The sequence below is a fragment of the Bidens hawaiensis genome, unplaced genomic scaffold, assembly GCF_021521415.1.
Source record: "Bidens hawaiensis isolate Kalapana, Puna unplaced genomic scaffold, B.hawaiensis_p1.1 tig00000820_1, whole genome shotgun sequence".
Lineage (NCBI taxonomy): Eukaryota > Viridiplantae > Streptophyta > Magnoliopsida > Asterales > Asteraceae > Bidens > Bidens hawaiensis.
Genome location: NW_027491048.1, coordinates 1,821,569 through 1,849,519, shown reverse-complemented (window position 1 = coordinate 1,849,519; position 27,951 = coordinate 1,821,569). Strand labels below are relative to the sequence as shown.

At 35.9% G+C, this 27,951-nt stretch overlaps 3 protein-coding genes and 1 pseudogene across 4 annotated transcripts; 1 reads left to right on the top strand and 3 right to left on the bottom strand.

The window, feature by feature from the left end:
• Positions 1 to 1,253: 1,253 nt before the first annotated feature.
• Positions 1,254 to 15,062, bottom strand: LOC143541227 (cysteine-rich receptor-like protein kinase 26; annotated as a pseudogene).
• Positions 15,063 to 15,482: 420 nt separating this feature from the next.
• Positions 15,483 to 18,599, top strand: LOC143542216 (putative receptor-like protein kinase At2g42960). 2 transcript variants are annotated; one of them, XM_077034855.1, is made up of 8 exons: positions 15,483 to 15,616; positions 16,186 to 16,870; positions 16,954 to 17,058; positions 17,154 to 17,276; positions 17,374 to 17,544; positions 17,647 to 17,776; positions 17,909 to 18,115; positions 18,216 to 18,599. In XM_077034855.1, exons 2-8 carry the CDS (start codon positions 16,242 to 16,244, stop codon positions 18,312 to 18,314), a joined length of 1,464 nt encoding a protein of 487 aa, XP_076890970.1. In that variant the 5' UTR covers positions 15,483 to 15,616; positions 16,186 to 16,241; the 3' UTR covers positions 18,315 to 18,599. The 2 variants fall into 2 exon arrangements, with proteins under 2 accessions (XP_076890970.1, XP_076890978.1); XM_077034863.1 differs by lacking the exon at positions 15,483 to 15,616 and adding an exon at positions 15,859 to 15,901.
• An 87-nt stretch (positions 18,600 to 18,686) lies between these two features.
• Positions 18,687 to 19,693, bottom strand: LOC143542234 (uncharacterized). Its single transcript, XM_077034872.1, has 3 exons — positions 19,645 to 19,693; positions 19,274 to 19,566; positions 18,687 to 19,172 (listed from the first exon to the last, which is right to left on the bottom strand). Exons 1-3 carry the CDS (start codon positions 19,648 to 19,650, stop codon positions 18,854 to 18,856), a joined length of 618 nt encoding a protein of 205 aa, XP_076890987.1. The 5' UTR covers positions 19,651 to 19,693; the 3' UTR covers positions 18,687 to 18,853.
• A 4-nt stretch (positions 19,694 to 19,697) lies between these two features.
• On the bottom strand, positions 19,698 to 20,714 carry LOC143541216 (uncharacterized). Its single transcript, XM_077034099.1, has 5 exons — positions 20,529 to 20,714; positions 20,417 to 20,448; positions 20,223 to 20,304; positions 19,907 to 20,135; positions 19,698 to 19,826 (listed from the first exon to the last, which is right to left on the bottom strand). The coding sequence occupies exons 1-5, from the start codon at positions 20,549 to 20,551 to the stop codon at positions 19,698 to 19,700; spliced, it is 495 nt and encodes a 164-aa protein (XP_076890214.1). The 5' UTR covers positions 20,552 to 20,714.
• Between the last annotated feature and the right edge of the window lie 7,237 nt (positions 20,715 to 27,951).

The following is a 27,951-nucleotide window of genomic DNA, read 5'->3' as shown; positions in this document are numbered from 1 at the left end:
TTAACATTAAACTTCAATACATATATTAAATCATAAAATGTCACAAAATTTGTTGTTACTGCCAAATCTTATCGCGTCATTGAAATACCGTTTACTTGGTCTTGATGTGACATTTAATTAATCTTTATTTCTTTATCGTTTTTTATTTAATAAAACAGAAGGTTGGAATTGTATTGCTTACGTAAAAGTTGGACACCATCGCCAACTCTACAAGTTTGAGATGTAACATAATATTTATTAACTAAAACGTAAACGTATTTGATGCGTATCCTTGCTTGTCGGGTAACTCATACGGTGATCACGAATACACGACCACCTACAAAACATGTACCGTATTATAAGTTAGTGAGCAATGAGCATCATACTCTAGACTAGTAATCTATGTTGTGATACATTTATTATGCTTTAATACATTCTCTTGAAACCTATAATAAATTATTAGACTAAATTATCAACCAGAACAAGAGTTGGATAGGCCTTTACGTACCTTTCGAAAGTCCTGCCTGTGTACAAACAATGTGTAATTTAGATGTAGATTAGAAAGTGTACTGAGTTGTTGTTCTAATGTACTTGCATTAGTATAATTTATGTTATATTGTATTGACGTCAATTTTTTTTACAACAAAATTATTATTACAATAATAATCTATAGCTTTGAATTAAAACAGAAGGTTGGGCGGAGCCAAGAGGGTCTGTTGACCCTCTGATTGCAAGATCGAACTTTATGAAATTTTATATATATTATTAGAGATTTTTCTAGAACAAAAAAACATGATTAAGTTTCAACCCGTTCGCCCATTGGCTTGGGGAAAAAAGCGGCTATGGGGAGATTTGCGTTCTTAATGTTGCATCAATTTCCATGCATTCAACTGACATCCTCATCAAGGGGGTTGCCGACTTGTCTTCATCTTTAATTCCATGAGTTTCGCAGTAGTTTGAATGTTGTTCAAGCTTTGGGGGGGGGGGGGGGTGTTGTCATAGAGATTGCCATTTTTGGGTTATAAAACCATTAGGGGTTAAGCCCACTAGTGTTTTGTATTAGAGTGTTAATCATGTGATCTATATTAATTGCATTGTTTCGTTGAGGATATACTGCCTGTTAATAAGACAATCGTATATTAGCCAAATTTTTCGTTAACTAAGATGCCACGACAAGATGGCACTGGTCAAGTTCCTAACAAGACAAGTTCGATGTAGGATGGAAACATCGGTACAGAACATTAGATATCAAGTTTCCAAAACATGAAGAATATTCAAGTACAATAATTCTTTAAATTCTTTCTAGGAACTAATTCTGATATCGATACATCATTTATAGAAAACTTGGATGGACTGCATTCAAAACGGGGTATTTTAGTATCAATGCTGAAAAATGCAGGATGTGATGGTGCCGGAAGTAGGAGAGAGGGGCTATTAAACATATCGACAACCGATGACATGGTTGGCCTGCTACCAACGTTTTCTTGAACACATAAATAATCCAATGTGGATACTTCTTGTGATTTCTCTTAATGAATCCAACTCCATCTTTAATGTAGAATCTATTATATTCGATGTTGTTTCGTTCTGCCAACTTTTCCATGCCCAAAAGAGATTTTGATCAGTTTTATTTTTTCATAATGTAATTAATAAAAGTTTTGTTTTTATTCACAAACATAAAACTCTTTTTTTTAAATGTTAACGCCTTGGTCAAACTTCTTATAAATAAGTTTACTGGTTAATTAATTAAGTTCTGAAAATGTACTCGTCTTGTTTAGAGATCATGGGAATAAACCACACGTTTTAAACTTAACCCAAAATAATATGAAGTTTGTGTATATTGTAGAGTTTATAATATTAGTATTAGTATAGATACAAAGCTAAGAAGGTGTTCAATGCTCTCTCCATTATAAAAGCACTGGTTCTTTAGACCCGTTACCATCTCCAGTATCAAAACCCCGAAGCTGAACACATCAGATTTTACTGAGAACTTGCCATGCATGGCATATTCTGGTGCCATATAGCCACTAGATAATATATTGAAAGCACAAAATGTAAGAAACATGCACTATACAAGGAAGACAATAATCCAAGTAAAGTTTCATGTCTAAACTTAATATCAATAAAGGAAGAACATACTTACTAGGTTCCAACAATTCGATTTGTGCCGCCTTGAGTTACCTTAGGATTAAACGATCTTGCCATCCCAAAATCTGCAATTTTGGGATTCATTTCTGTATCTAGTAAAATATTACTAGCTTTCATATCACGGTGAATTATACTTAGGCGTGAGTCTTCATGAAGGTATAGAAGCCCCTTTGCAATGCCTTTGATGATTGTGAATCTCTTTTGCCAATTAAGAAGAGTACGTTTAATTGGATCTACAACACCATTCACAAGCATGTATTAGCTTCTTTGCATTTGTATGCGCCAAAACAAGTATGTATTACTGTATTAGCTTCTACGATCAATACAACAGAACATCAGTTGCAACCCCAAAGGTGTCACTAACTTCAGTTTGCTTTTGCGACACGAACTACTTGTGATGTAATAATAAGATTTCTATATGTACCAAATGTGAAGTGTAAACTAACAAATTTATAGTTCTTATGTATATCTTGGGATGCAACATGTGTTGAAAAAGATGCTTGCTAGCTGTTAAGAACATACCAAATATAAATTTATCAAGACTTCTATTTGGCAAGAACTCGTAAATAAGAAGTCGCTCACTTCCTTCTAAGCTAAAACCAAGTAGTCTGACCAAATTACGATGTTGAAGTTTTGCGACCAACAACACCTCATTCTTGAACTCTATGCCACCTTGCATAGAACCACTAGATAGCCTCTTTACTGCTATTTCACGCCCGTCACCAAGCTTACCCTATACACCATATGATCATATATAGCATATATCACTAAATTAAAATCAACATTTTGTTTGGTACATAACTAACAATATAGTTTGTTTATACCTTGTAAACCACTCCAAATCCACCTTGTCCGAGCTTATTGTCTTCAGAGAAGTCATTTGTTGCAACTCTCACGGTACTAAAGTTGTATTTTAAAGACTCAATGTTCCCGATCTCCATAATTTCAGCTACTAGAGAGAGGGAGAGAGTTAGTATAGTTTTAAAAAATTGGATAACTCTATCGATGCAACTCATAATTCATGCCATGGATCAATCTTACTTTCAAAATCTGCAAGAGGAATTTGCTTTTTCTTCTTCCTCATTGTTAATGTTATGAAGATACAAATGAAAGCAATGATAATGAAACTAAGTATCGCAACAATGACCGGTATGGTCATGGTTCGTTTCTTCTTTGAACTTTTACCTGCAAAAAAAGGAAAAAGTACTCTTCCTTGTTAATTTTATTAATCTTACCGACTGACGCTGCCTCATTGGTCCACCTCGATTTTTATAGTTTTCTTGTTTTTTTGTTTTTGTTTTTGTTCCGTTACCTACCGCCTCAACGCTTGGGTTTACCATTGTTATGTTTTATCAACCGAATAAATGTTACTTCTGATATCTTAATTAGACAAATTTATTTTTTTGGGTCTTAACGCTCTGGTTTGACCAACGTTGTTTATACCGTAACGAACGTAACCGAACGCTTGGGAACACCAGCGCTTGGGTTTACCATTGTCATGCTTTACCAACTGAATAAATGTTACTCTTCCTATATGTTAATTAGACAAATTTATATATTGGGTCTCAACTCTCTGGTTTGACTAACGTTGTTTATACCGTAACGAACGTAACCGATACTGGCCAAATTCACTATGACTCACTGTCGTAACATGTAGGTTTTACCGACCAATTAAATATATTAAGTTTTTATAATACCTATACAAATACCGATGCTTTTTTTTGGATTTTTTATTTTAAATATGTTATATTGACGAATTTACTGTGCAGGTTTAGTTCTGGTACCGTAACAAATGTAGCTAATAGCGACCGAATTCACATTGATTCGTCACTACAACGCCCGATTTTAATTACGTTGTAAATCACTAGTTATAGCTAAATCCAGTTATTGCTACCCAACAGAGATAGAGATGCTCACAAAAGTAGATGTAAAATGCATTTAGTACCTACTGGTGATGCAACTGATGGTGATGAACCCGGTGGCGATGAAACTGGTGTTCGGGAAGGCTGGCGTTAAAATATTGATTAAGACCATAACTATATCTACACTCTGGTAAAAAAGTTGTCCCTCCAATTCTCCCAATAAAATTTCGTGATGCATAGAGACTGTATGCATTTTCCAAGCAATTTTCGCACCGTATCGTTGATAAGTCTGGATTACACTGCACAAGCCCATAAATCGTCGGTCCAGGTCCAGTCGTGTTCCCCTTAGCAAACTTCAGAAACGAGCTCCCAGCAGCCGCATCGTCTATCAGTTTGTCGATTAACGTTTTGACAGTCACAACAAACTCGTCCCTATCCGGTGCAGTTTGCGTGTTCACAATAATCCGGAGATAACTATCAACTGGATCCATGTTCCCAAAAACCTGGTTGGCGTAAGTCAACAAACAATTATCATAGTATCCCACCGCTTCCTTTTGGTTAGGACAAAGTTCTCGCAACTTAATGATCAAGTCATTTAAACAACTCGTGCACACATCCGGTTCTATATCGCCTCGGCAAAGGGCGTCTGAGTTGACGGTATCTTCGTCCGCTTTGCCAGTGGTGCGGAGGCTGAAGTAGCCCAAGCCAGAGTTGGTGGTGTGGAGATTGGACAAGGTTAAGTCGAGGTTTCTTTTGTATGTACTGTTTTTAGTGTAATTATCGTGGGTTGAACAAAAGTAGCTTATAGAATCGGGTTGATCAGCTAAGGTAACGGTATTCGTTAGATATATAAAACTAAAACATATGCATAACGATATCAACATGGACATGTTTTGTTGTAGTGGTAATTATGAATTAAGCATTTAGGATGAAAGGATTAATAAACTTATTATGGAAGGTGTTTTAAGTCAGCATCCTATGTATTATTTTTATATATAAACCTTAAAAAGTAGTAACATTGATGTTAACATTATACTTCAATACAAATACTAAATCGCATACTTTTCAAGATTTCTTGTGTTACTGCCAAATGTCTACACGTCATCGAGATTCCGTTTACAAGGTCTTGATACTACATTGCCACATTTGTTTCTTCTTTGTTTATCAGTTTCTGTTTAATTTATTTTTGTATTTTAATGTATAGTGATTAATTTATCAAATTAATATGTATGTGTGTGTGTTGTTGTTGGGGGGGGGGGGGGGGGTGTTAAAATCTTGTAGTATACGGTGGAGCACGTGTCTCGTGTTGGTTCTAATAAGATGTTTGGCATGTTGCCTTTTTTTGGTGTGGTTCGCCTTCTTTGTATGCGTTTTGTGTGAGGGGTTTATTGGAATTATACATGTATTGATTCGGGTTTCTTGAAGGTGAAAAAAAAAGGTATTTCATATGATTTGTTATCATAAAATTATGTTGAATCAATTAATAGTACATCTCTGGCTGGATCATGATGGTAGCCTTGGTAGGAGTTGGTTTATGTTGTTGCTTAATTTTGCATAGGAATTGATATGAGATCACATAGAATTGCCATGCTAATTAGGTTATCTTGTAAATCAAGCTATTAAGTCTTAGTTAATTAGTTCCTTGTTAGCCTAAAGTGTCGGATCACGAACTTAAGGTATTTTCGATAGTGAGACCTGTAGGTGTAGGGTACGTCAAACCCTGTACGACCTTTTGTTTATTACATAGTGTATTATGTTTATTACATTATTATTGTCTACTAATTAGACCCATTGGGTAGGGGGTTTGTGGAGGTAACCCCTAACCGGGCATAGCCTAATAAAGATTAGGGTTCATGATGGTAGCCATGAAGTTCCTATATAAGGAGCCTTCATCATTCATTTGAGGGACCTTCTCTTGGACCCTTGGCTCCCAACATATTTTTGTGTCTGTAAACAAGAGGAAACTCTTAGTAGTCACCTTCACTCCCCCACTTTTTTATGGCAGATCTCGAGCAACCGGAGAAGAAGACGAAGTCGTTGGTTCGTTCATCTCAAAGACCGGGGAACTTGGACATGGATCCGACCCGGATCCATTCCATGTTTCTTCATTAATCATGTGATCTATCATTCGGGAATAATAGAATATTGCTTTTAGTTGGCCAAAATATATTCGTGTGATTTGATTTTGAAGAAAAAGACAAGCTTATATATGAACTAGGCCACTGCATTACTAATGTGAAAAAAGATAAGCGGTTTACCAACTTGAATGGGTAAGTGATATTGCCAAAAGGATGGTGAAAGCAACATTACACATTAATTATCCATTGGTCTATCGTCTAATAAAGTTATCATTAGTTTTGTCGGTTGCAGCAACAAGTGTTGAAACATGTTTTTCTTCAATATGAAAATGTGAAAATAGATTTGCGTAATAGGAAGGGTGTTGGATACATGAACGAGTCATGCATTTGTTACATAGAAAGGGAGTTGTCCAACCAGTTTCTGTCGAAGATGTAATGCAACGATTTCAAAAGATGAAAACTCAAAGGAAACAACTATAGGTATTTTTTTTAATTTGTAAAGACAGTTGTATTTATATTACGTGTTTTTTTATTTCTAATGACGGTGTCCTTTTTATTATATCTGACAGAGATAGCGAAGCTCATACACTCTGTACCTGGTGGTTCAGGAAGGCTGGCGTTAAAATATCGATTAAGACCATAACTATATCTACACGATGGTAAAAAAATTGTCCCTCCAATTCTCCCAATAAGATTACGCGTCGTATACTGCCCGTATGCATTTCCCAAGCAATCCCTACATTGTGTCCACGATAAGTCTGGAGTACACTGCGCAAGCCCATAAATCCTCAAAAAACTTGGTCCAGTCGTGTTCCCAGTGGTAAACTTCAATAACGAACCACCATCAGACGCACCATCAATCAGCTTGTCCATTAATGTTCCAAGAGCCATAACAAACCCAAACCTATCCAGCGCGCTTTGCGGGTACACAAAAATAAAATACTTATTAATTTGATCCATGTTCATGTTCCCCAAAACAGAAGTTGTGGAGTATTTCAACAAACAATTATCATGGTATTCGACCGCTTCTTTTTGGTTAGGACAGACTTCTGGCAACTTAATGATCGAGTCATTTAAACAACTCATGCACACATCCGGCTCTATGTCGCCTCGGCAAAGGGCGGCAGAGTTGACCGTATCGTTCCCTTGGCCGATGGAGAGGTTAAAGAAACCGAGCCGGAGTTGGAGACTGGGAGACTAGATAAGGTGGAGTCTAGATTTCTTTTGTAGGTACTGTTCATGGTGTAGGTATTATTGTCTGAACAGAAGTAACTTATAAAATCGGGTTGAGCTATGGTTAGTCTGCTGATCAGATATATGAATATCCATAGGAGTTGTTTTCCCATGATTTGTTTTGGAGATATGTAATGAATTTAGAAGTTAAGAGGTGTTTTAAATCAGCATTGTATGTATGTATTATATATTTACATTTGAAGTATAGAGAACTAACATTGATGTTAACATTAAACTTCAAAACAAATACTATATCGTCGTTACTTCCAATTATATGCACGTCATCGAAATTCTGTTTACCAGGTCTTGATGCTACTTGCAACATTTGTTTCTAAATTTTTAATCATTTTTTAACTTTTTTTTTATCCTACCACATCCGCTTTTCCAATTACTCAGTGGCGGATCCAGAAAATTCTGTCAGTGGGTGCAAAAAACGGTCAACATAGAACGTGTCAAGTCAAACTAAAACGGGCCAAACCAAAATGAGTCAGGTCAAATGAAATTACATTACAAAAAACTATGTATAGAAATGTAAGCAATAAATTTCCCCAAAATACAATACAAAATACAAATTACAGCTGATAAAATTCTTTGCATAATTGCTACGGCACAAAGCGCTCTTATGTATAAATAAAAAAATTTAATGTTAAATGGTGTAGAATTATAAAAAAATGATACACTGAATACTATCATATTTGGTCTAATTTTTATATGGTCCGATTAAACTAATAAAATATATCACTATATTAATAGCTAATTGATGAAGTTGTTAGACAATTAAATAATCTAATTGAGCTTAATTGTTATTTTGTGAAAGAAAAACTACACTTACTTTCGAAAAGTTGGCTCGGAAATGTGAGTTTGGGGCACTAAAAAACACGGATGGGGCACTTGGGTTTTTTGAACCTAATATAGTAGAAGTTTATAGAAGAAAATACGAATTTGAGGGAGGTACGCTCCCCCTGACTCAATACTGAATCCACCCCTTGAGTTCCACTCACCAATCGACATTTGACTCAATGCATCTAGGTGTGTAATAGGTTATCCCTCCGTTAAATTTCGAGGGTTGAAATCCTATAGTATACATATTAGGTAGATTTAATTATAAATAGATTAGAAGCCTTCTATACATTAACAAGACTCAAGACATGTTTCACGTCAGCACGACATCATTTTTCTCCAAACCATCGTTAATTCATAGAAATGGTGGTCTTTCACATCCTTAACATCGCTTAATTTTGTTAATTGTGTAATGAGATGAAATAGCTTGTACATCAGGTAGTGAATGCCGATGTTGGATTACAACCAATGGGTGTATGTTGGTGTCAAAGATGATTAGCAAAGGTGGCTGGTGATGGTGATTGGTGACCGGGTATGCAACGGGTTATAAGAAAATTATTAAAAATATTACGATGAAATTACTTTGCGAGTTCATAAAGAACACGTTATAAAACAGCATACCGAGTTTTCTGTTTTTTATAAAAGTATTTTAATAAAACTTATTTAAACTTATATCTTTAGTGTTTTCCTTACACACCCTTTACCCTTACTTTTTCTTTCTTTAATTTCTTTGTTACTGACCATCTTTGACATGATTCTACAAATGTGTATGTACAAATAATTAAAAATAAATAATGAAGAAAATAACTAATCAACAATAGGATCACTATCTCTATCACCAACTTCATCATTAAAATTTAAAGAAGTCCTTTATTTTGGATCTTCATCAAGATATTCATCTCCAACTCAAAATTAATTTTGAGGTTTTTGATTATGAATAAGGATTCTTTAACTGAATATTCACTATTCATCATCTCTATATATGTTGTATCTAATAAAATAAAAAATAATATTATAATAAGTATTTGTAAGACTATGCATTGTGGGTGGTTTCCTTGCTCTCCACATTTATTTTAACGCCCATGCATCTGCCAAACCAAATCACCACCACCACCAAAGGGTGTTAGCCTCATCGGCAAAGGCGGACCTAGGAATTATTTTTTTGGATGGGCAACATCGGAATTTAACACTAATTTTAAGGGGGGCGATTAGGATTTTCTTATATAACACTAAAAAAATTTAAGGTGGGCGGCCGCCCCCCTTACCCTTAACATAGGTCTGCCCTGCTCATCGGTGCCATCCCCTTAATGCTTTCTCGTACTTTGGGTGGGTGGGGTTCACTTTTCTCCACCAAACACACATATACATATATTTTTTATTTTATTTTATATTTGAATATTAGTTAAAGCACAATGCGTTAGTTAAGATTGGGCTAGATAAAGCCCTAGCTATTGCATATATGATAGTTACATGACATTTTAACTGACATTTTTTTAGTTAGCACACAATGCGCATAGTCTAAGTGTGATAAACGTATAGACGGAAAATGAGATATGGTACTTTGGTAGGTAAAGCAAGATTTAGAGAAATAGAATATTTATTTAAATGATAGAGATAGATGAAAAAAGAGATTATAATGTAAAGAGCCCACAAGATGGACCTTGTATCCCTTGTCCATGTTTTTATTCCTTTTTAGGAGGCGACATTGTTTGTTTTAAGTTTTCTCTTTTGGTTTTTATATACTAGCTTTTGAACTCGTGGATTACACGGAATTTGTTAATATGTTAATTAATACAATGAATTATTTAAAACAAATAATTTCTTTATGACTAATAAGGGTAAATCAAAAAACATGATTATGTTAAAAATGCATTACAAATACTTCTTTGTATAAAACATTTGACATGTTATTGATAACTTCGATTAAAGGTTGCTCACCACTCGGCCTAAACATATTTTGACTTGAACCGTTTTTTATCAAAACCAAAAGGTTGTCAGTTTCAACGTAAACCCATTTTGACTACAACCAAATTCATTTTTTTAAGTTGGCCAGATTGACCGAATTCATTGACTTATTCAGTAGAAAATACACCGGAAGTTCTTTCTTTTTACGCTGTACAAACATCCAAAATCCCTTTACCTAACATAATATGCAAACCTTATGCCATAATATTCTATATAAAGTCACAAACCTGATTAAACATGAAAAGTCACAATTACAACATGTTAGGTAAAGACTCTAATCTCTATAATTGTTTGGTGGTAACAAACTCACCATCTCTAATGGTTTATAAAAGGTGATACATTTGATTCAAACATAACACAAATTACCCCTTCTAAATAGATTATTAATTAAACATTTAAACTCACAAAACATACATCAATTACTTAATATCTTCATGTTGTATTTAAAATCTCAAAACAACATTCACAAATCAATCATTGACAATCATAATAAACTCAAATCTCAATGTTTTATTTAAGATTTCATAATCATCCAAAAATATCCTATCATACTTGACAACCTTGATATGCTTAACAAAATTGATTTAATAGTAATGTCATAAAGTCTATGATAACGGATGTCCACATATCATCCCTTGACAACTTGATACGTGTAACCTCAAATAGTGTTTTACAAATTATAAGATTAAAGATATTTTATTTATTCAACGAAATTTAAAGTACACACAAAATTAAATATCTATTTAAACATAGGTCACTAATAATTATATGATAATGATTCGTAAATCATTATTTAACTAATTTAATAATTAAATATTTAATTTTAAACTATTATAGATATTCAATAGTTTGTTAATAGTTTATATGTTTTATAAATAATCATGGTGAAACTTTCTATATCTAACAGTAAAATTAGCTGTAATGAGTTGGTAAAAGTTAGTGTAATTTAAATTACATTAAATGGATTTTTATATGGATTACAACTAATGAGTCATGCTAATTAAATTCATAACCCATGGATAGCATGTTTTAAGAAGAGTAGAGATTATAAAACATAAGAAAATTAAAACCTAGATTGAATGTTATGATGACACGTCATCTTCATTATTTCTGTTTATTAGTATAGGTAGATGTTGGTATCATACCGATACCATAACAAACCAAATTAATACCAATTGAATTTCTATCGCGCACCTAACAGTTGTTTGAATAACACTAGTTCACTTTAATACCACAACAAATAGTCTTTTCTATTTATAAATACCCTATCCAAAACAATTATTGAATGACCCTCAAGCATATTGTTTTTTCTCTTAATTTTTTTTATCATCTATCTCCTCTCTCTCTTTCTCTATATATATATATATATATAGAAGATGAGGATCATGAGAGAACCTTTTTGAAATTGAGAACTATGAGAACCATTTTGGACCACAAAAAACTCAAAAATAAAAAAAATCATAAAATAAAAAAAAACACAAAAATCAAAAGTATAAAAACCAAAATTCTTATTTTATCATCCCGGTTTCATAAAAAAAAATCTCGGTTTAGCTAAATTATATACACATATGTATAATATATACATATATGTATATTTACATGTTTTTTTACACATATGTATAATTTAAGATAAATGATAATGTACATATATGTATATTACGTAACTAAATATTATATAAAATTATACATATGTGTATAATACAACGTTTTTTTTTATTTTTTTTGTATATTTTTTTATTTTTTTAATGAAACCGGAATGAAATATAAGAATTTTGGTTTTTTTTATTTTTTTAAAATTTTTGTTATTTTTTGTTTTATGATTTTTTTAAATATTTTTTTAAAGATGATTTTAGTGGTCCAAAATGGTTCTCAAAGTTCTCAATTTACAAATGATTCTCTTAGTATCTTTACTATATATATATATATATATATATATATATATATATATATAAAGTTATTAACAAATAGTATAACTTAAAATCGATTTTATAGAACATTTTCATTGTCTATACGACAGAGATATATAGAGGGTCACAAAATTAGTTGTAAAATACCATTAGTACCTGGTGGTGATGAAACCGGCGGTTCGGGGAGGCTCCCGTTAAAATACGGATTAAGACCATAACTATATCTACACGTTGGTAGAAAAATTGTTCCTTGAATTCTCCCAAAATAATTTCGTGTCCCATACCGAGTGTATGCATTTTCCAAGCAATTCCTGCACTGCATCTCCGATAAGTCAGGAGTACACTGCACAAGCCCATAAATCGTCAGAAAAGTCGGTCCAGTCGTGTTCCCCTCAGCAAACTTCAATAACGACCCGCCACCAGCCGCATCTTCTATCAGCTTGTTCATTAATGGCCCGAGAGTCACAATGAACCCAAACCTATCCGGTACACTTTGTGTGTTCACAATAATCCCATAACTATCCATTTGATCCATGTTCCCCAAAACAGACGTGGTGGTAAAGTATTTCAACAAACAATTATCATAGTATCCTACCGCTTCCTTTTGGTTAGGACAAACATCTCGCAACTTAATGATCGAGTCATTTAAACAACTCATGCACAAATCCAGATCTATGTTGGGCGGCTGAGGTGACCATGCCACTTGAGTGGTTGAAGAAACCCAAGCCGGAGTTGGAGGTGAGGAGACTGGACAAGGCCGTGTCAAGGTTTCTTTTGTATGTACTGTTTTTGGTGTAATTATCATTGTTTGCACAAAAGTAGCTTATAAAATCGGGTTGAGCTAAGGTGACGGTACTGATCAAGTATATAAAACTAAGAGATCCATAAGAAGAGTTTTCCAATGGGTATGAACATGGATATGTTTTTTTTGTGGGGAGATATATTGGTAATATTAAGCATTTAGGATGAAACGTAAACTTATGAAGGTGTTTTAAAATAGCATTGTATGTATTATTTTTATATGAAAGTATAAAAAACTTAACATTGATGTCAATACATATTAAGCTTCAATACATATACTAAATCCTCAAATTTTTCAAGATATGTTGTGATACTGCCAAATGTATGCAGGTTAAAAAATTCCGTTTACCAGGTCTTGATGCAACATTTGTTTCTTTCTTTCTTTCATCATTTTTATTTAATTTATCGTATTTTTATAATGTTTCATTTAACCAAATCCGCTTTTTCAACTACTACCTCTCAGGCTCTCACCAAGAAGATTTGGTGTAATGCGTCCGGGTGTGTAATAGACTAATACATGATCATTATCTTAGATGTTGAATGGTTTAAATCTCGTAGTATAAAATATTAGATGAGGTGTGAAGTAGATTAGAATAAGCCATCCAAAAAAAGTAAAGAATGAAAAAGACCACTCTAAATCAACTTGTTCCGACATGTAATTAACCCTCGATAACATTACTAGAGCTCAAGACATCTTTTCACGTCAGCGTGACATCATTTTCCCCAAATCATATCCTTAAACCATGGAAATGATTGTCTTTCGCATCCTTAACATCCCTTAATTAATTTTGTAGATTGTACAAAGAGACGAAATACTTGTACATGAGCAATATACACATATGTTCCATCAGCAAGCTTATCGAATAACAACCACCAATGAGTGTTGGTGTCATTTGTCAAAGATTATTTATAGAGGTGGCCGGTGATGACGATGACGGTTTTGCAACGATGGTTTAAAAAGTATTAACACTGCAATAAAAGTATTTTGGAGTTAATTATACTATAATAATTCTTTTCAAATTGCATGTATAAAAATTAGGATTATTCGATTTAAATAACCCCACCTTTAATGGGTTGGCCAATAATAATCCCACCTCCGGTATTTCCCGCCACATTTCCAAGGTTTTTTGTTTTATGATCCTCGTTAAAAATAATTAACGGGTTAAGTTTTTGCAAATGTGGCTACTGACTTGGCTTTTTCATTATCCTACATGGCTTTTACCTTTTTTTTCCCCTCTCTAATTACTTACGTGTAATATCGATTGAATCACTCCACACCATCCCACTCATTCCTTCACCGTCACCACTAACATGACTCATCACCATCACCACCAACCATCACCGCCGGACAATCACCACCGTAACTACCACTACAATCCACACTCCTCCGGCGGTGTCGCGTCAATCAGAGGGTACTGTGCTTTTAACGATGAGCTCAACGGAACTGATGAGTAAGCTGGAGTTGGAATAGGAATAGGAATAGAAATCGGAGTCGGAGTAGCGTCCGAAGCCCTAGCCGAAGATGCATCATCCGCAGTGTCAATTACGGTGTAATAATAATATTAATACTCTTCATTGGCCTCAAACTCAACCCTAGCTGACTCCTCTGCAACCGAAACCAAAAGCCTCTTAACCTCCTTACTCCTCGCCACCGACTGCCGCCATTTTCGCCGGATAAAAACAAGCCCGATCACCACCACTACCAGCAACACCTCAGAGGTAAATCCTAGACCACCTATAATAAGCATTTACACAATAAATCCTCAAAATTGATGCAATTGAACCTATATGAAGACTGAATGCACACCAAATTGATGAGTTAATGGTGAATTTATACAGATTGAGAATGAATTTAGGGCTTGAGAATAGTAATATTATTATTAATATTATTAATATTAAAAAAGGTAAAAGCCACGTAGGATAATGAAAAAGCCAAGTCACTAGCCACATCAGCAAAAACTTAACCCCGTTATTTATTTTTAACAGGGGATTATAAAACAAAAAACCTTGAAAAGGTGGGATTGTCAGTGAGAAATACCTTAGGTGGGATTATTATTGACCAACCAATTAAAGGTGAGATTATTTAAATCCAATAATCCTAAAAATTAAACAACATGCCGTGTTTTCTGTTTCTATATTATAACAAAACTTATCTTTAATGTTTTTCTTACACACTCTTACTTTTTCTTACTTTCTTTGTTACTTTGACCACCATCTTTGGCATGAGTGCATGACCATACAAATGCCATCATCTTATAAAACACCTTTTTAATCACACATTTTCAATCAAAATACTCATTACACAAACCATACTTAATTAGCACTTTCTTGACCCACAAAAAGTAAAAATATGATAATAACCCACAAACTTAAAATGAAAGAAAACCAAATGCTCCACAACTAACATAAATCATTAACTAAAGATACAATAAAATAAAAAATTAAACCAATTTAAGTATATAACCAAAAAAACAATATCATCATTTCCACCATTATTATTATTATTCACAATATTATTAAAACATCAAAACAAAATTAATAAATCATAAATGCCAACCACCATTAATACTTTATAAAAACAAAAAGTAAAATAAGAAGCTAACAAAAAGTAAAATATGAATGTGATGACTCATTTTGCCTAGATATTTTGCATCTATATTTTCTCAAACTCACCTCTCTTTTTTGCTTCAGATTTCATCTTTCGGTGGCGTTGCCTCTACTCCTCCATTGCTCTCAGTAACCCTAATTGATTCTTGTCAAATTAAGCAAATTCCCATCTGGGTTTTTCAATTCTCATTGAATTGTAAGTGGGTTTTGATTTAATTGAATCTATAGTTAGTCTTTCATCACATTTGTTAATTTTCTTGAATGTGTTCAACAAGAGTTAAAAGATTTAATTGCATTAATGTAATTTATGTCATATTGTTTTTAAATTCATTCAATTTTGCATTTTTTTGTTGTAAAGCACTGAAATTTATATCAGGGTTTAGTAATTAGAAGCTTGTTTATGATTCTTGATGTGAATTTTGACTTGATTGCATAATTGTATAGCAAATTCTCATATGGGTCTTTTGATTCTCATTGAATTGTAAGTGGGTTTTGATTTAATTGCATCTAAAGTTAGTCTTTCATCACATTTGTTAATTTTCTTGAATGTGTTCAACTAGAGTTAAGGATTTTATTGCATCTAAAGTTAGTTTTTTTTTTATTGTAAAGCACTGAACTTTAAATCAGGGTTTAGTAATTAAAAGCCTATTTATGGTTCTTGATGTTAATTTTGGATTTATTGCATAATTTCATAGCAAAAACAGATGAAATGTTTTTTTTTTCACACCCTTAAGTTAATTTTGTGTTTTTATGTGGAATATGTAGGATATGGGCTAGCAGAAGCTATAAAGTAGATAACTTTATTACGGTTATCGCTCGTAATGTCAAGATTAGATACCGGATTATCGAAGGGTACTTCATTTATGGGTCTTAAACTATGGGTGGTGATTTGTTTTTGTGTTGGTGTGTTTATCTGTCTGTTTATATGTATATTATCAATGTGGGTCACATGTCGAAAGAAATCCAGAAGAAGAACTAAATACCCTCTTTCTCAAATACCGAATGTTCCGAAAGATATCAGAGTTGATAGCGTCGGAGGGTCGGGCCCACACGGTTATTATGAACATCCATCAGCAACTAATAATAATGAGTCGAGCGGAAATAAGATGATATTTCAACTTGGAGTGAGTAAATCATGTGATGCTGATAATGTGAGTCAAAGCAGTTCGATGTACGAAAGGGGGAAGTCCCAATCAGGGGAAGAAGGAACTTCTGGAGGCTTCTGGAAGCAAAATTCGGGGTCTCGTGGCGCAATGGCGTCTCCTTTTGTTGGGTTGCCGGAAACATCACATTTAGGGTGGGGCCACTGGTTTACTTTAAGAGACCTCGAGCAAGCGACGGGTAGATTCTCGAGTGAAAATGTGGTTGGGGAGGGTGGATATGGGGTGGTATATAGGGGTACATTGATTAATGGAACTGTCGTAGCAGTGAAGAAGTTACTTAATAATTTGTGAGTTTAGTTTTTGTTTTTGTTTTGTTAATATTGAGGTTTTATTATCATCTTATAATATTATTTTTTGGTATTATGCATAGAGGGCAGGCAGAGAAAGAATTTAGAGTTGAAGTCGAGGCTATAGGGCATGTTCGGCACAAGAATCTTGTTCGTCTTCTTGGATATTGCATAGAAGGAACCCATAGGTTCATTTCTATCTCTATTTTGTACATTTAGTAAACAAGTCAAAATTGTCACTCCGCTATCGACTAATAATTCATGTTTTTTTTTAATAATTTAGGATGCTTGTGTATGAATATGTGGACAATGGAAACTTGGAACAATGGCTTCATGGAGACACTCGGGAAAGCGGTGTGCTTACATGGGAAGCACGCATGAAAGTCCTTCTTGGTATAGCAAAAGCGTAAGTGAATCATTTATTTGATTTGTTTTATTGTAATTTGCGTTGAAAAGATTTTTCTTTGGCTCTTCAATTACGATATCTACATTAAATTTTGCAGGCTTGCATACTTGCATGAGGCTATAGAACCAAAGGTTGTGCATCGAGATATAAAATCTAGCAATATTTTAATCGACCATGACTTTAATGGCAAGCTTTCTGATTTTGGATTGGCCAAGCTTTTGGATTCGGGAGAAAGTCACATAAATACTAGAGTTATGGGGACATTCGGGTACGGTTTCAATTCTTGTCACGTGCTTATATCATTCTATGTAAATTTAGCTAGAAATAGAGTTGTTGGATATTGTTAAAAAGTTATGTTGTCATGTTTTAGGTATGTGGCCCCAGAGTATGCTAACACTGGCATGTTGAATGAAAAGAGTGATATTTATAGTTTCGGTGTGCTCCTTCTAGAAGCAGTAACTGGAAGAGATCCAGTGGATTACAACCGTGTTGCTAATGAGGTACTAAGCGACACAAGCTATCTATTTTTTTTTTTTTTTTTTGGTTTTTGTTTTACCCATTGATTATTATCAGAATTGTCTGCTCAATGTAAAATAGTGATAATGTTTCATTGTTTGTTGAACTTATGGCAGGTGAATCTTGTCGAGTGGCTGAAAACGATGGTGGGAAGTAGAAGAGCGGAGGAAGTTGTTGACCCAAATCTTGACCTAAAACCGTCAACACATGCTCTAAAACGTGCACTTCTGGTGGCACTTAGATGTGTTGATCCCGTCTCCGAGAAACGCCCTAAAATGAGTCAGGTTGTCCGAATGCTCGATACAGAGTTTCCATATCGCGAGGTACTATTTCCAGATTTACACCTTAATATTAATTCATTTTATGGATGTCAGCAGAATAAACTTAAATTGTCAGTTTATCATGTTTTAACTTCTGAATCAGGAACGAAGGAACAGGAGGAGCCACACTGCCAGCATGGACAGCGAATCCATCAGCGCTTCTGTTGACATAGAACAACCGGCTGTCAAATCAGAAATCTGACTGTTGAACAGAATTAACAATGACTGTTAACGGGTCGAAATCATTCTAAGGCGGAGGTGTCAGTAAAATCAAAATCTTGAATGTTGTAAATTACCAAACAAGACAGAACAAGGGACACTGTTTCTTTCTTTCTTTCTTTTTTTTCCTTCTTTTTTGTGTTAATAATCTTGATCAGTGATGTTTTTGGCTCTCGTATTCTTCAACCTTTAGTGTCGGTATTAGTCATGTTTAATAGACAAATCTTATTGTTTATGTGTGGCCTATTTAATAGACAAATGTTTCTGTTTATGTGCTATCATACAACATGATGTTCCAAATTCAGTCATAAAACATGTTACTGTTAGTACCATAATTCATGTTTTGAACAAAAAAAATAGTCAAGACAAAAGGGTCAACCACCATGCTACATAAAACATTATCAAAGCCAGCAATTATAAAAACTCACACAACTGGCTGCATAAATCATAATTCACTCTGTAACCAAAACAAGTTTCCTCAGTAACAACAAAACATTTTTTTCTCGTTAACGCGTACAATATTTAAGGCTGATGGTAGGAACCACTTGTTTGTTCTTGCTGTGTTTCGTTTGGCTGTAAAAAGACGGGAATATCCAAACTACTTCCTTCAGTATCGGGTGCAATTTCCCTAACATCAGCTTCCCGAACGTCAGCTATTCTTGCTTCTGTTGCCTCAATATCATTCCATTCACCATCGTTAACTGCACGAGTTCCTGTTTGATCTGCAGACGGAATGTTGGTAGAATCACTAAGGCAAGCTTTATCCACATTTTCTTCAGATGGATGCACGCGCTTGGTTAGAGGCTGAGTGTCACCAGCAGAGCAAGTATTTTCCTCTTGCCTGTTAACATATTAATCAAACCTGTCCACATTAGCAGCTATCACGAGGCTATAAGTTTTTTTTAAAAAATAGCTAAGATGTGACTAATTAGTTAATCATACCTTTGAAGTTGTAATTGTAAAATATGAATATATGCTAAAAGCTCTTGATTTTCCTTTCGTGCAGCGGTTTCTTTCTCTGTTGCTTCCTTTATTGCAGCTTCAGCTTCAGCATCCTTAACCCTAACTTTCTCCTCAGCCCTAACAACCGCTCCTTCTAGAATAACTACACGTTCTCGAGCTTTTGCCAGCTCAGATCGCCATAAAAGTGCTTCTTGATGAGATGAGTCCCGTTGCTGCATAAGTTGCTCTTTTTCTTTACTTAAAGCCGTCACCTTTTCTTCATAATCTCTTAGCTATAAAACCAAACCATTTATAGCATTTGAAAAAACCATCACATTTATATTTTTATATAATATAATATAGATACAAACCATCATACTGAAAGTCACTGCTTGTTTTTCCAACTCTTTGTTAAGGCGGTCAACTATGCAGCACCCTCTGCTGCATCAGCTGTCTCGGTTAACTTTTCTGCTATCTCTTTTATTGTTGAATCCCGAGCACGAATATCTCTAGCTAAATTTTGCAGCTCTTCGTCTTTTACTCTTAATGTTTCCTATAATAATATCACACTACTGATCATATTTTCTTTTACCAAATTATATATCTTTTTGGTACTAATAAGATGTTACATACCTTCATGATCGTTAAATCATCAAATGGGGCGTCGGGTGTTTTGTTCATTTCTGATCCTAAAGCATTTCTCCTTGAAATCTGCATTGCTGCTTCAATTTCTTTGGAAGCTTCTAGAGCGGTTGAATTTGCAGCAGTAACAACAGCAGAAACTGTTCCTAATGTTGCATTACTGTTTCCAGCTAAAGAGTTCACCGCCTCTTTATGAGCCCTTAATACCAACTGTGTCGCACTGTTGTTTTGTGTACAGGACAAAAACATATATCAGCAACCTAAATATTCATAATTTTAAAAATGCAGAAACCAATAAATGACTCACTGCAACGTTGCCACCCAGGCTCTAGCTGCACCTGGAGTTTCTGCACAGAGGAAATATTCTTTCTTCTGTGGCGTTGCGATATCTAATCAATCAAGTTAGGGGCATAAACACAATGGTTCTCGTGTTCGTTATTTAAAAAAAAAAAAGATAAATAAGTGACAATATGCAAATCCAAAAGATAATTATGTGGATACAGATAGTACAGTTATTATACTTCGGCAGTCCGCTGAAAATATAAAAATGCATATAGTTAGATTAGAAATCATCGGATATCAAACATGTTACAGTGATGCTTAGTGATCTTACTGGAAGTTAAAAGGCGATGTCATGATCGTGCTATTGGAATCAAACACAATCGTTCCTTTGACATTCGGGTCATTTCTCCTGATCCTGCAGATATTTATAACCGTTAGAACACAAAAATAGACTCGCTTGAATAATGCCCAATTCTTACACTGGAAAAAACAATAATAATAAAATACAATTGGTGCATAGCATCTTACTTGTATTCCATTTTCCATCTTTCGTTCCATTTCCTTAGCTATTACAATACAACAGTTGAAGCTAAATGTCAGAATAAACAGTTGAATAATAGTCTGTTGTTTATGATATTAGGAACAGAATCACGATTCGTGAAAGAACTATGTAGTATATACTGCATACATGTAGCATATATTGGCATATTGAATATATGTAGTAGTATATACAAACACTGCATATATGTTTTCTAAGAGCGTTTTTTCCAAGTCTACCTTTGACGGGATTTCAACCGTCCCCATTTATTCGGTGCTTCTGGCCGACTAAAAATCCGTCCATACGTGGAAACCCCAACAACCAGGTAACAACCCCACCCTATGCAGTTTATGTCACCGATATATCAGCGATATTGACCGATATATCACCGGTATTTCCGTTTTAAGTCTTAATCAGTTCCTACTTGCTACAATTGTTAGTGTTTTGCAAGTTGCAAAAGGTTAATTTGTTAATGGTAGGAGAGTATACTGAATTATTAGTGTTAAATTGCTATATATATATATATATACTAGTTTTTATCTCCCGTATTACGGGGGTTGTTTTATATTATTTGTTTCTAATATTTATTTATTTTTTGAATTTTTATCTTTTTTATTATATGAAAGTTAATAATGTACTTATGGTTTGATGATAAATTATTTCACAAATAAATGAGATGTTATAACCCGCTTTAAAAGCTATATGGGTTTAATGAGACCAAAGACCCGTTTATTTTTTTACTACAAATTGGTTTTTTAATTATAAACAATATATATATTTTTAAATAAATCATATATTAACTTTTAGTATATCCCTACTTTATAGGATTATTATATAAAATATTTGGTGAGATTAGTATTTAATTTAATGAGATGTTATAACCCGTTTAAAAAATATATGGGTTTGATAAGACTCATACCCGTGAATTCGGGTCAAATGCATGAGAAACCTCCATTTAAAAATCAAGTCAATCTGGTGACTTCAAAAACGGGGGGAGCGACCACATCATGACACCCAGGATTTTTGGGTTTTCGTTTATATATATATATATAGGATGAGTATATATATATATTGGGGAGGGTTATCCTAAAAACAATTAGTTTCCTAGGAAGACTAGGAATAAATCATAGCCATTGGATCATAACAATCAATGGTTGAGATTTAAAATTGCAAAAAACCGTCATAGTTTCCTACAATTACTCTTTCACCATAATAACCGACATAGTTTCTTATAATTGTTCTTTTACCAAAGGTTTTAATGCCAAATGTCAAAATTCTACTGGTTCTTACCATTCCTAGGAAACAACTTCTTTTAATTTGAACCCTTTTATAGGGTTAGTATTGTTAATTGTATTTTAGTTAGGGTTTTAGCCCATATTGTTGGTTAAAGCCCATGGGCCTTTTATGGGCTGTTAGCTAGGGTTTAGTTGTGTATATATAGATGTAGTTGCTTATGTATTCAACACACCTTCAAGTAATAAACATTACTTTCACTAGTATCAGAGCTACGGCTCTCGATCCAAACCCTAGCCGCCACTTAATCTGAACCGAACCAGCCGGCCCTAGATCTGAAACCGAAACCGAACCTCCTGTCCAGATCTCGAAATCTTTTTTCGAGACATATTCCGCCGTCACCGCCTCTCTCACTGTCACCACCAACCTCCGATCAGCAAACCCTAAAATTCCGACGCCGATCCGCCGCCGCACGCGCCCCCACGCGCCGCCACTGCCCTCCACGCGCCGCCACGTGACGGCGCGTGCACCGCCCTCCGGCCGCCGTCCTTTTTTCAGGTTACTTAATTTTTGCTTCCGCACCACCCTGTGTTGTTAGTTTTTCAATTCGGGACCTTTTAGTTTTCTGTCTCAGTTCGCGTGTGTATTCGTTCGAATAAGAAACTTTCAGATCCAATGGCTGATAAAAAGGCTTCAGATTGCTCCAGGTATTATTAATTATTCAGCTGTTCTTCGCATTCCGGTCAAACTTGACTCAAAAAATTGGGGTTCGTGGAGTCTCTTTGTCCAAAAGGGTCTTGAAAGTATGGACAGAGACGATCATCTCACTAAACCACCCCCGGACCCAATTACCAAAGAATGGAAAATTGATGATAGCGGAATCTTAATGGCCCTATGGAATGCTATGGATACACAAATCCTTACTATTGCTCAAAACTTTTCCACCGTAAAGGAAATGTGGGATCACCTCTCTTCATCCTTTTCGGCTAAGGAGTCTATCTCTCATGCTTATTCTGTGGTTCAAGCCTATGGTTGGGCCGAGCAAGGTGATTCTACATTTACCGACTATTTCACACGATTCTGCAAACTCCGAGATGAGCTTCGCACTATGTTTCCACCCACTACTGATTTGAAGATTCAGGAGGAGCGAAACGCCAAGATGGATGTCATGACCTTCATTGCCGGAATCTCGCCCAAGTATTCAAGCGCCCAACCCCTACTGTTGAGCAACTCCGCTGCCACATCTTCAGTTGCATCAACCTTTCACCTGTTGCGGGAAATGTATGGTCCTGGTGCAACTCTATCTCCTACTGATACATCGGCTATGTATACATCTACTGGTCGGGGTACTGGTCGAGGTACTCATATGACCCACAAAAAGGGTATTGGACGGGGCGGTGGTCTTGTTTGTCACTATTGCAAGGAACCAGGTCATACGAAATGGGACTGCCCGAACCGCCCTCCTGGAAGTCAGCCACCTCCTCGTCCCAAAGCTCGTTTGGCTGCCGCTGGTGAGACTTCAGGTCCAACCGCCACTCCCTCCTACACAGTTAGCGAAGAAGACTATTGTCGTCTCCAGCAGCTTCTAGCCTCTCAGACTCCTGCTCCTGTTCCTGCCCCATGTGCCAATACAGCCGATTCAGGTACGCTTCCTAGCCCTTCTTCATCTTGGATTATTGATTCGGGTGCCACTCATCACATGACTGGGAACTCGGGTATTCTGTCCAACCTTAATAAAATCTCCCACCAACCTGTTCGACTGGCTGATGGGTCTTCCTGTCCTGTACTGGGGGTTGGATCCATTAACACCTCATCCAACTTAAACCTCTCGTCTATTCTATATGTTCCTAAATTTTCCGATAACCTTTGTTCGGTAAGCCAACTTACTAAACAACACAATTGCTCTGCTAAATTTTATCCTACTCACTGTATCTTTCAGGAACTAGGCACGAACCGTCTGATTGGCACAGGTTTTGAATCTGGAGGCCTCTACCGCTTAATCTTCCTGTCAAGTCCTACATGTTCTACAGCAACTGCCTCAGTCAAGGAGGACCACTGTCAGTTAGGTCATCCCTCTACAGCGGTTATGAGGCAAATGCGTCCAGATTTACCACTTTCGTCTTTTAATTTTCATTGTGAGTCGTGTCAACTTGGTAAACATACCAGACGTCCCTATCCCCCTAGAGTGTCTAATCGAGTCAGTTTTTGTTTTGAACTTTTGCATTCTGATGTATGGGGGCCATGCCCTACCAAATCTACTTTGGGTTTTGAATATTTTGTTAGCTTTATTGATGACTATTCTCGCACTACTTGGATTTATTTGATGAAATCTCGTAGTGAAATTTTTTCCATATTTCAAGAATTTAATGCTTATGTTCAAAACCAATTTAACACCACCATTAAAACTTTCCGATCCGATAATGCTAAGGAATATTTTTCCATCGACTTTTCTTCGTACTTGAAAAACAACGGTATTATTCATGAATCATCATGTGCATATACATCTCAACAAAATGGTGTGTCCGAACGCAAAAATCGTCACCTATTGGATGTTGCTCGCACACTCATGATCCAATCACGTGTCCCTCATCGTTTTTGGGGAGATGCCGTTCTCACAGCTGCATATCTGATTAACCGTATGCCCACACCCGTTCTTCACGGTAAAACACCGTTTTCTGTACTATGTCCCACTGGTACTCCTTTTCCTCTCGCACCTAAAGTCTTTGGTTGCGTTGCCTATGTTCATGACCATCGTCCGGAAACAATCAAACTTGATCCCCGAGCCCTTCGTTGTATCTTTGTTGGTTACTCACGGGTTCAAAAAGGGTATCGGTGCTATAGCCCTTCTCTTCACCGATACTTTACTAGTGCCGATGTCACTTTTAATGAGCCCTGTCCTTACTTTCCTTAGTGTTCCACTCCTGTTTTTGACCCATTTCCTGACCTCGATATACCCACATCTCCCTTCATCCCCACCATTCCTGTGTCAGTTCCTTCTACCGATCCAATCTCCTCTGATTCTGACCCACCGACAGAATCTCCGCCACTGCTTTTCACATATGCTAGGCGAGGTAGGGATCAAACATCAGCGACTCTTGAATCACACCCTGGCCACGACCCCGAAATACCATCCGATACTCCGCCTACATCTGAGCAATCCACACCTCTCACTACTACATCCTTACCCGATCCACCAACCTCTGACACACCTGTTTATGATCCTCCTGGTGCCCCACTTCCCGATATACCTATTTCCTTTCGCAAGGAACCCCGGACATGTACTCGTTACCCAATTCAGGACTATGTTGCTTACACCCACCTATTCCTGAATCTCATGCGTACACCACTACCCTTGATTCCTACCCGATTCCCAAAAATGTGACGAGCGCTCTCGCTCACCCAGGATGGAGACAGGCTATGGAAGATGAAATTGGGGCTCTAAAGTCCAATCATACATGGGATCTTGAAACACTTCCTAAAGGGAAGCGTATTGTTGGTTGTCGTTGGGTGTTTACAGTTAAACTACACCCGGATGGCTCCCTACACCGCTTAAAGGCTCGGTTGGTTGCAAAAGGGTATTCTCAGGCATATGGCATTGATTACGATGAAACTTTCTCTCCGGTTGCTAAAATGCCATCTGTCCGTATTTGCATCGCTCTTGCTGCCATTAATCATTGGCCGCTCCACCAGCTTGATGTCAAGAACGCCTTTCTTAATGGTGTTCTTGAGGAGGAGGTATATATGAAGCAGCCCCCAGGGTTCGTCGTTGAGGAGGAGGCCTCGAAAGTTTGTAGACTACGTCGTTCTCTATATGGTCTTAAACAGTCTCCCAGGGCATGGTTTGGTCGATTCTCTAGTGTCATGGGACAGTTTGGGATGACTCGGAGTGCCTACGATCACTCTGTCTTCTTTAGACACCAGAAAGGGAAGAGGATTATCGTAGTTGTTTATGTGGATGATATTATAATCACAGGTGATGACGAGGTCGGGATTTCCGAACTCAAGCAGTTTCTTCAGTCTCAGTTTCAGGTCAGCGACTTAGGTCGATTGAGGTATTTCCTTGGCATAGAAGTATCCCGCTCTCCACAAGGAATACTTCTCTCCCAACGAAAGTATGTTCTTGATATGTTAACTGAATGTGGCTTACTGGGTTGTAAACATGTTGATACCCCAATGCTTCCTACAAAGAAACTCCTCCCAAAAGAAGGAGATCCAATGAAAGATCCTGAGCGATACAGACGGCTAGTTGGTAAACTTAATTATTTAACCGTCACACGACCGGATATCTCCTTTACTGTCAGTGTTCTGAGCCAATTTATGGCTACACCATACACCGGTCACTGGGATGCTGCCCTTCGTGTCTTAAGATATCTTAAGACCTCACCTGGCTTGGGTATATTATACTCAGATCAGGGTCATTGTCGTGTAGGTGCCTTCACGGAAGAAGGAGATGGTCGGATATCAGGGTTCTCAGATGCAGATTGGGCAGGTTATCCAATTTCTCGACGATCTACCACCGGATATTGTGTGTTTGTTGAAGGAAACCTTGTATCATGGAAGAGTAAGAAGCAACACACGGTTTCCCGGTCAAGTGACGAATCGGAGTATAGAGCCATGGCAGATGTAACATCAGAGATGACATGGGTTCGTCGTCTTCTCAGAGAGCTCGGGGTTGTTTCTAATGACTTGATGAGGTTATACTGTGATAATCAGTCAGCTATTCACATAGCCAAGAATCAAGTATTTCATGAGAGGACAAAACATATTGAGGTCGACTGCCACCTTATCAGAGATCGGGTAGTAGGCACACAAATTGAACCTCCTTCCATTCAACCAGTTCATGTGAAGACAAATTTCCAGCTAGCAGACATTCTAACTAAACCGCTCCGGAAAGCTCAGATAGATTTTATTTGTAACAAGTTGGGCATGATTAACATCTATGCTCCAACTTGAGGAGTGTTAATTGTATTTTAGTTAGGGTTTTAGCCCATATTGTTGGTTAAAGCCCATGGGCCTTTTATGGGCTGTTAGCTAGGGTTTAGTTGTGTATATATAGATGTAGTTGCTTATGTATTCAACACACCTTCAAGTAATAAACATTACTTTCACTACAACCATTTCTTTACAAGTATCATTTGAGAACTCCAAAAAAGTTAAGAACTTCTAGGAACTCATAAGAAACAAACATTTTTTTAACTTTTTTTATATATTAACATTGTTTAAGACTAGTTTTACCATATTTTATATATAAATTTGTTATTACATATATAAATCACAAGTTTACATATGTGTAAAATTTATGTAATAACAAATTTACATTATGCAGAAAAAAGTTTAGATATGTGCAAAAACTAATTTTCATAATTGTAATCGTAATTATAGATATAAAAAGTGAAAAAACTACACTCAAATAACAGTAACATACAAAAAAATTTATAAAAAACGTTAATTTACAAGGGTTCCTTCAAGTTCTTAAATAATTTAAGAGTTCTGTAATGATACTAATCCTATATAGGGAGGGGTTATTGTAAAGAGATGAGTGTGTCTAAAAAGTATAAGAAGAAATCTGGGTGGTTAGATCTTGGTAATCAATGGTCAAGATGAGAAGATGAAATAAATTATGGAGTGTTTAATTTTAAAGGCTTAAATTAGTGTGTTAAAGGGTATTTTAGTCATGTTAGGTACTTAATAATTATGGAAGCTCCTATTTTTATGCAATCATTTATGGATTTTCCAAAATACACTCAACAATAAAATCTTCTTTTATTATTCAAACCCATAAACGAATCTTGAACATTGTAAACACTTTGTAACCACCGTCAATTGATTCTCTCCACCGTCGTGATTAGTAAAGCAGACGAAGGTTAGAATGATTTTTTCCTCATTCAATCCTTTAAATCGTCTGGTGTGGTGTGTGTTTGTGTAAGCATCGGGTGGGTTTTTTTTGTTGTCGACTCACATCTGATTCTAACTGGGTGTGTTT